This window comes from Lagopus leucura, unplaced genomic scaffold (genome assembly GCF_019238085.1).
Source record: "Lagopus leucura isolate 7727_CA_CO unplaced genomic scaffold, USGS_WTPT01 Super-Scaffold_100012, whole genome shotgun sequence".
NCBI lineage: Eukaryota > Metazoa > Chordata > Aves > Galliformes > Phasianidae > Lagopus > Lagopus leucura.
Window position 1 is genome coordinate 10,092,304 of NW_024962267.1, and position 9,404 is coordinate 10,101,707.

General features: G+C 40.7%; 1 protein-coding gene across 1 annotated transcript in view; it reads right to left on the reverse strand.

The window, feature by feature from the left end:
* Positions 1–9,404, reverse strand: part of FAM117B (family with sequence similarity 117 member B) — a 28,238-nt gene extending 18,834 nt beyond the window's left edge. The window contains exons 1-2 of the mRNA XM_042874977.1: positions 9,329–9,404; positions 3,478–3,626 (exon numbers count right to left, since the gene is read on the reverse strand). Coding sequence (XP_042730911.1) covers positions 3,478–3,498 — 21 coding nt within the window. The 5' untranslated portion in view covers positions 3,499–3,626; positions 9,329–9,404. The remainder of the gene's footprint in view (positions 1–3,477; positions 3,627–9,328) is intronic.

The window sequence follows — 9,404 nt, forward strand, 5'->3', positions numbered from 1 at the left end:
AGTTTTGGTTTCCAAGTACTTTTTTAAGAATTCAAAAAATCCAAAACTGTTGTGTCACGTTAAGCTGTACTTTGATGTAGCTTTAATTCAAACAACTACAGGCAAAGCCAAACTGGTCCAATTTAAAGAAAAATACTTAGAAATACCTGCTCCAGCAGTGTTTAAAACAATACCCATATCTACACATTCTAACCAGAGCCTAAGGTGCTCAATAATACCATACTCATCAGTCAGTAACATTCTACATGTACTGTATATATGTATATACTTATATACTTATATACTTATATACTATACATATACTGTATACATGTATACACTGTATACAGTCTGGTTTTTATAGGTGGGTTTCACCAAAAGTAGTTGAAAACTGTACGGGCTGCTATATAGACAGCCCCTACTTCATCTCTTATACATTTTGTCAGTTACGACCTATGGGCATCTAGAAAGGTCTTCAAGTCCAAAGTATGTTGCTAATTGCTGCCTCCTCCCAGTCTGCCTCCTGAATGACTCTATTTTCAATGCCATAAACCTGCAGAACCAAGATCCATCACTTACTCAAATTGAAAATCTTTTATATTAGTCAATCCAATTCATACTCCCTGAAGTTTTGCAATCTAAACACAGTGACCATACTGCTGAAAGGCAGTTCCACCAGCAGCACAGCCATATTGTACCCATAGAAATAAGCTTTAGCTATCAGTTTTCCCAGATGTGACATTCTTCTTTTGATCAGAACATGAAGGTACTTGCAGTCATTCCCTTCACACACAGTCTGAAACACAAGAGTTTTGAAGTGTTGTATTTTGAACAGTAATTTCCAAACACTTGTAAATGGGTATAGAATTGGGTGCATACATTCATCTGTTACATACTGACACACCACCTGTGTTACCAGAACTCAGACTGTGATGCCAGTCAGAATTCAGTAAGTCACACCTAGAAAAGCCACATCAGACACACAGACCTAAAGAAGTAGGTGAAATGAGGGACACATCAGACTTCCTGAAACTACCCACTGGACCCAAGATATGTTGTAAGTGACACTTCATCCCAACGTCACACCTTCAGAGACTAAATAATACCACTGGATAGCCAATGCCACCTGGGAAAAATAATAATTGTAAATCATGTTTGAAAATTGGACCTAACTTGAATGGTTGCTTGTAAGTGCACTAGGAAAGACTGAAAACCACAAAGCCTCAGTGTCACACCAACAAAAGGTTTGGACATACAGATGTACACCTGTATCCCAGAATTTTCTCCTCATTTGCTGTATTTTCAAGAAGAAATGCAAACAGATTGTTATTTCCTTCAACAGTATGCTAACATCAATCACCATTAAATATAATCATTGCAAGGAAATACACAATGCCTGTTCCACAAATCTTTGTTTCCTTTTATATATAAAAACACAATTACTATTTCAGTTAGGTGTGGCAGAATTAGAAGAAAAAAAATAAAAAGAAAAATGTATCTAATCTATCTGAAAAAAAACCAAAAACAACCATATAATAAAAAACCAACCACAACTCAAATTAAAATGAAACTAAGCGAAAAGAAATGAACTGAATATTGCAAATACTTTGGCAGTAGCACAGAAATAATTATTTTGAGAAAAGTGTCATTCTAAGAAATCAAGTGTGAAAATCAATAGTTAAGACACTACACAGGTTTGGTTCTGCTGTTTGATGGTGTCTTTTAACAGCTGGGCACGAATAGCAATTTCTTATATACATCATACACCTTCCTGTATCCTCCCCCTCTTACTATGATTTGCTTACCCTTTTAGCCCAGTCTTCCAATCATTTCTCCTGTTCATTTTCAAGAAAACTTGTTTTTCAGCTCTCCTTTTTTTCACCAGTTTCTATTTCCACCTTATCCCCGTAGACTTACTCCTCTACAAACCACCTTCCTTTACTACTGAACTAGTTTTTGGGTTGTGCAGACTTTATTTTTTTGCCCTAAATGTCAAGAAAGCCATACGGTAACAACCAACACTGTAGACATCTGCTCAACATCCAATACGTTTGAGGACACAGCACACAAATCTATTACAGCTATTCTTCTATTATTGCTACCAAACACAAGGCAGGCTCAGTCTCAAGTATGTCCCAGATGTTGCCAGTTTATCTTCCAACTATCATTCTCTTATATTCTTTGGAACTGGTGGAGACCCATTGTTGAAACCATGCTCTAGGGTTAGGGATTAAAAACTTGAGATACTTGGCTCTTTCTTTCACTCTAAGATTGGGAAATGCGCTGCCCAAATGCACCCAGAGAACACGGGAAGAAATGCCAATATCTGATGGAAATGCATTTATATATTTTTGAAAAGTGACTTGAATCACTTTTGTATGGATTAAGAATCGATATAAAGCAACAGCTCCCTACAAGGGGAATGATAAGCATCACACCATTGTAACGGAGCTTCGCTTAATTGTTGTTTGTCTTTACAGATTCCACAGGTACAAACCATTAAAAACTTGTGTATGATTTGTCAAAAAAGTTGTAACAGCTTCAGAGAATTTCACATCACTGTTTTGATGCTCTGCAGTTCAGTTAAACACGAGCATCAGTCACGCTTCTGTGAAGCAGGTTCTCAATGCACGTGCTTCTGCACTATATGCATACATTCCAGGTGAATATTAAAGGCCTTTTGCAATCACAGGATCAACTGTCTATTAAGGAAAAGGCTACAGTAACTTCTATGAAGGCACTAGAGAAGCTTTTTTAGTAAGTTTGGAGACAGACAGACATATAAAGAGTCATTTTAAGTTCCAGAGCTTTCCAGTATCCTGCACACAGTCAGAACAATGAGAAAACAGATCATACAATCATATATTGGCTTGAGTTGGAAGGGACCTCAAAAATCATCTAGTTCCAACCCCCTACTGCATCGCCACCCGCTCTATCGGGCACCAGCTCAGGCTGCCCAGGATCTCTTCCAACCTGGCCTTGAACACCTCTAGGGATGAGGCATCCTCAACTTCCATGGGCAGCCTGTTCCACAACTTCGCCTCCCTTTCAGTGAAAAATATCTACGACAAATAATCTACATCTCCTCTCTTCTAGCTCAAAACCATTCCCCCTTGTCCTATCACTATCTACTTACATAAAAAGTTGATTTCCCTCCTGCTTATAAGCTGCATTTAAGTGCTGGAAAGCTGCTATCAGGTCTTCCTTGTACCTTCTCCAAGCTAAACAAGCCCAACTCCCTCAGCAGATGTGCAATGCACAAATGCCTTTCTGAGATAATAAAGTGGAACTCATAAAATGTATCACAGTTCATGATTTTAGAGAATGCAAATAACTCAAATACATCATTGCAAAGGCACAATTTCTGCAACTTGAAAGCAAACAGGAGCTTGTGAGCAAGAAAGCCAAAGCGAATGCTCAGAAGGGAATAATCCTCTTACATCTAAACACTGTCCTTATACTTAAATACGCTGTCGTAAAATAAATAATCTGACCAACCTGTGTGGCTTTGTCTCTCATACATGGAACAGCTTGTCCATGATTATCACGAGGCCACTGTCCAGCAAGGTAGGGAGCAGCAAGTGTATCCAATGAGGAAGTCCGGCGAATAATACTGGAAGGGCTTGATGAAGGTGGTCTTGATTTGTCTGCTAGAGTAATAACAGCTGATTAGAAAGCAAGAAAAAAAGCTTAATTCTTTTAATTGCCTACAGTAAGTCATATAAAACTAGATACTATTATATACTCTAGCACTACAAGAACTACAAGATTATTCAAGATACAAAACATAATTTTAGTGGAAGAATTTTTCACTTTTCCAAGTTCTGATCAGTTATAACACGCAGTGAAATGTCACAAACACTGCATCAGTACCCAAGCAACAGCAGTTATTACCTCAGAGGTGCAACAGCTACTAAGTGATGAAGGCTCAGATGAAAAATGGCTAGGCTCCTCACATCCACCAACAACTAACCAAGAAAATTTGTGCCAAACTTCTTCAATTTAATGCTTAAATTAATGCATTAATTCCTTCCCCTGCACCTACGTGAATTCAAGGGATGTTGTGGCTGAAGTGTTTTATTCCCTGCCCAACATATGATACACAGCAGATTTGCAAAGAGTTCTATCTAACTCCCAGTTCCATAAGTCAGCTTTGATAAGGTAATGATCTACATTTCACAAGATAATCAATGCATTTCCCCCCTTTACACACTGCTTGGTAACTATATTCGTATTTGCCTGACACTAGAGCTTCTGCAACTCTTGCATTTTGATGTTTACACCGATATCACTTCTCAGAACAATTTAGACACTAGCATGAACCTCCTCTGAAAGAGATTTAAAATAACAATGATAGGAAGCAAAATGAGGCATAGGAACATGGTTAAAAGAAATCAGCATCTGCCAACAATATTTTAAAGCTGCAGTTAGAAGACTGTAAGCTAGTAAGTGTCAACCGCACACAGAAAGGTCCCTCAAAATTAAGGGGTGACATTTACCATATTAAACAAAATTACAGATAAGAAAGATACAGGCCTCAGATATACATATATTCTCATATGCTATTTCTTCTAGATGTAAAATTCAAATTCAGAAATCAAAATGATTTAACTAGCACACTCTTTACTCCCCACAGAATTATACCTGAACCTATAGAGAATACAGAGGCCTAAGATGAGTGGTTAAAACACAGCAAGCAGTATATAGAGATCAGAAGAAAGCTTTAGAAGGGCTCTGGAAAAGCTCAGTCATACATCCTCTTCCTGACTACGTCTCTGGACAAGTTCCATACTAAAAGCAGAAATACCATGGCAATTTGTATTCTACATAAATTCATCCATGTGCAAAAGAAGCTGTGCTCCGATTATTGTCAGACTGCTAGTCATAAGATAAAACCACTACCATTAAAAGTCCAGAATTCAATTTCTGTGCTGTTTCAATGTATTAAACATACACAGAGACTAATAAAACCTGTTAGTTACAGAGGTTCAGTGGCGTGGACAACATTCCCAGAATGCCAGTCTTTTAAATGTAAGTCTACCGACATTCTGTATTAATTATCCTCATACAAACACTGCATTAGGAATATACATTAAAACCATGAAGCACTATAATTATCCACATTAACATAAAGCAGTCCGGGAACCTCATCTGTTTTATTATTTCTAATTGCACCAACGAAGATCAAACTCTGTGTACTGAGCCGAGTGCCGATCTGCTCTCAGGGAGTAGCAACAAAGCTCAGTTTTCAAGTTACCACGCACTTGAAGAGTCCTGTATCAAAGCAAGTCTCTGCTACTACCATTCAGCACACCAGAGCGTCTCTTTCTATCAGAAGATTTCAAAATGATTCCTTTTGTCTGCACCATGGGAGAATGTGGCATGCTAATACAACATGCAAGTCCTTACAAATGATTGCTTCCCACGTTACATCAAACACATTATTTCTCTGAGAAAAACCTGCCGTAGTGCCCTTACTTATTTTTCTTCTGAATTATCACTATTCCTCTTCAAGAAGCTTCTCTCTTCTTTACCAAGAGGAAACAGAAAGGATGTGAGAAAAAATAATCAGGAAGCGCATGTAGTCACTCACATCATCTGCAAGGCAACTGCATCAGACAGCTTCACAATTGAAGAAGCAGAAGCTGCTACTGCCTCCCCTCCCCCGCCAAAATGGTGAGGATGGGGCGAACGGCGGGGCAGAAAGCTGCTTATTATTTAAGTTCAAGGGAAGCAGCATATTTCAAGCTACAAAACCTATAAATATCATAAATTAAAGGAAAAAGACTTTCCCTCAGTGAATTTGGATGTCAGAAGACTGCCTTAATTTAGATAGTAAAGGATAATGGCACACGTTTACTTCCTTTCCACTCTCACAACACGTCTGGACACAAATTGCCACAGACTTCAACTCCACGCTGTTTCAAAACACTTCAATGGAAACACATGCAGCGCCTTCATTGCATTTTCCTCTACAGTACTCCAAGTGCTCAGCTGCTATTTTCCCTTGATGTGACCTACATAACAAGAGATCTGCCTCCATAGAGATAACAGTTACAACAGCTGTGGCTGATGAAAAACAATGGAGATGTTTCATCAAACATACAGTTCTTAAATATTAGATCTGTTTTAATTGCCCCGATTACCTCTTTAAACAAACGTCTGTGGAAAGCATCAACCCTCCTACCCGTCCCCTACTGCCCTAAATAAACCCGCTTAGAATCAAAGTCTTTCTGCAAGCTGGTTTCCAACAAAGCAAAATAAGAGAACGAGATATAAACAGAACACACACAGCACAAATCAACAAGGTCCACAACGTGGGAAAATACCCAGTAGTTACTGCATCTTCATGAGCCACTGCAGCACTACTGAGAGACAGCAAGCCACCTATCCATACATCTAACACGTGCATCAAGTGAGCCTCCTCGGAAGGCCATTTAAGCTAAGGCAGCATGACAGTGAGACTGGAGAGCAAAATTGAGCAGAGATGTGTAGCAATAACCAACTGAAAGGTAGGAAAGATAACACTGCCTTGGGGTGGGTCTTCTTAACATATCAGTCCCACAACTACAGTCACATTGGTTTCCTTTCTCAGTCGTAAGACTGCACACCTTTGCACCGGAGACCTCACAAAGGAATAATGCTGCAGAGAGAAACTTGTTTATGTTGCACTGCAAGCATTCATCAGGCTCAAATGGCACTGAGACACACAGTACAACCATATGTTTTCCCTCTGGAAGGCAGTCTTGGCTGCTACCTTCCCTTAGATGTAGAAGAACTACTCACTCATTTGCTTCTAGCAACTCAAAATGATGCCTGGGTAGGAGAATGACTCAACGCTGTTTTACAAAATCAAACCTCTGGGAAAAGTATACAAAACCAAGACTCAGAAAGCCCAAGATGCTCACGTTACTTAACTCCAGCGCATGAAAACACTTCTAATTTAAACACGCTCCCTGGCAGTGCTGGCCACAAGAAATCTAAATTATGATGTTGCAAAAAGGAGTTCACTTTCTGTACACATATCATTTGCTAAACAGCTTACGCAAGCAAAGCAGTCATCTGATGATACACAAAGCCTTTTGTACTCTCTTAACCTACAGTCACGTCTTCTTTAAGCACTGCAACATTTGGCAATTAATGTTGATAGGTCTGCAGCTATTATTTTGCTTTTCACTAAGTTTTAGAAATAAAGAAATTCTACAGTGACATTTAGGTGTGATGGAGTTCCACATCCTCTCCCTCCAGCCAGGACAAGTTCACATCCAAGCTTGATGACTTCCTGATATTCCATTCTAACAGTCTCTTTCACTTCCTTTCACACAAGTGGGCTTTAGTGTCACTTTTTCATGTACTAAATAATTAAAATACAAAGTAGTTTGAGATAGATCTAAAAGGGAAGAAAGTCACTAGGCTTTACGGATGCCAAACTTGTTATATAGAAAAGGAAGATATGCTGAGAGAAAGGGAAAAAAACATGACTAAGTTCCTCTAACAGAGGTGTGCAGATGAGTAAAGATGCCTATGAAAGAACGGAACCACAACTGGAGATGGCAGGAGACAGCATAGGAATGAGGCTTAAGAGTTAGTCATCATGCAGGTGACAGGAACGACAGCACAAAATCAGCATTGATTAATATGGAAGCAGAAGCCAAAGCCTGTGAAATCAGTGCTGGAAACTGCAGGGAGAGAGTATCAGAGAACAAAACAGTGTTTTGTGTTGTGAGAAGATCTAAACTCTTGGTCTTACCTTGGGAGGAAGCAGGAAGAAAAACACAGAAATGGAGGGACCGTACTACCACACCTCCAGCTTATAGTTACCCCATCATCAATAGCAAATTCAGCTAAGTGTTTTGAACGTCTAGTTGCAATTCTGGTTGGGTTAGAATGGGTTAGAATACCTAGATCTAAAGCAGACAAACCAAACCTGAAAATACACACCCAGAGAAAGAACCTATTGAATCAACATTTTCTATATCTAACTTGGAGCTCCTATATATTAAGGAAGATGATAAAAAATCCCAGTTCAAAATTATTCAGAATGTTCAGAATTATCCAGGTGTTCAGAAAAGAACGCCTCAAAACCATGAAGTTGAGCTTAAAGCGTACAATCTGAAGAATCAGTAGTGAAGTTCAGAAGCAGCTACCATTCGTCTAACCTTAAGGTTCCTTTCAATCTAAAGAAACAAACAAAAACAGTAACCCAAAACCACAACGTGGGTGCAGCTATAAGAACAAACAGAAGCCACCAAAAACTGAAAACAAGAAGCAGGAAAACCTGTTATTCAGTAGTAGGCTCTGAATGTTACCCTACAGTGCCCTGCACAACTCCAGCCCCACACAAAGCTGAAAGTTCCACTTCCACATTCCAGCATGCTGCTACATTTTCTCAGCTAGATGAGGAAAGTGAAGCTGGCTCAGGGTCTGTCAAGCACTGGACTACACAAGACAAATATTAAGCAGTATGAACCAGAGTCAATTTGCATTTTGGGTCCACGTGAGCACTGCTCAGAAATGTAATCAGGTGGCAGAAAGTAAACAGACACCACTTATCACTCTCTGCACATCTTGTAAGAAGCCAGAAGTTCTGTAAGCATGTGGGTGATGAAGTTACCCAGTTTCTTTCTGTAAGCTAGTTCTCAGATCTGGTAAAGAAGTTCACTGAGCAGCATGGCTCCAGCAGCCCTGACATCCTGACCTGCAGACAGTACGACTTCCACACCCTCAGCAGCCTGATGCACTTTTGAACCTGGCTGTCAGGAGCGGCCGTCCTCCTCCTTGATTTCCAGGTCAGGAGACTGCGTCTCAGATGAGAGCTTCAATACCATTTCCAGGAAGAAGATTAATGATTAGCAACAGTCTCCAGTGAAGAATATAGACATTCTTCAATCCAGAGCCTCAGAACGCAACCTTCAGTAAAGCAAATCCTATCCGCAAAGCTGGAGATCTAAAGCAGAGCCTAACCGCCTCTGTGGCACTGCTCTGTACCATACCATACACCTGCTCCCCCAAAATGCATCAGAAAAGTACCTCTGAAAAGAAAGCAAAACAAAGCTAACGCCTGCTTTGTTGAAGCACAGCACCAAGTGATTACGACCAGGTAATGTGGCAGCACTCCTCCTCAGGGGCCAGGATGGGAAATACACAGAGTCTGGCTATAAACGTGCTTTTAGATGAAGGAAAAGCAACAAAAGGAAAGGCGCACGATTTCCGCACGTTACTCAGTGCTCCGCGACGCCCTCACGGAACGGCTGCCGCGGCTTCGGATCCTCAAGCGCCCCTCAGGCAGCGGCCGCGCGCCCCCCGCCCCCTCAGGCAGCGGCCGCCGGGCGCCCGGGGCAGCGCTCACCTTTGCGGCCCGGCGAGCCGGGACTCTTCCTCTCCGGCGAGCTCCTGCCTCGCTCCGGGGAGTGCCGCGGGTGCCG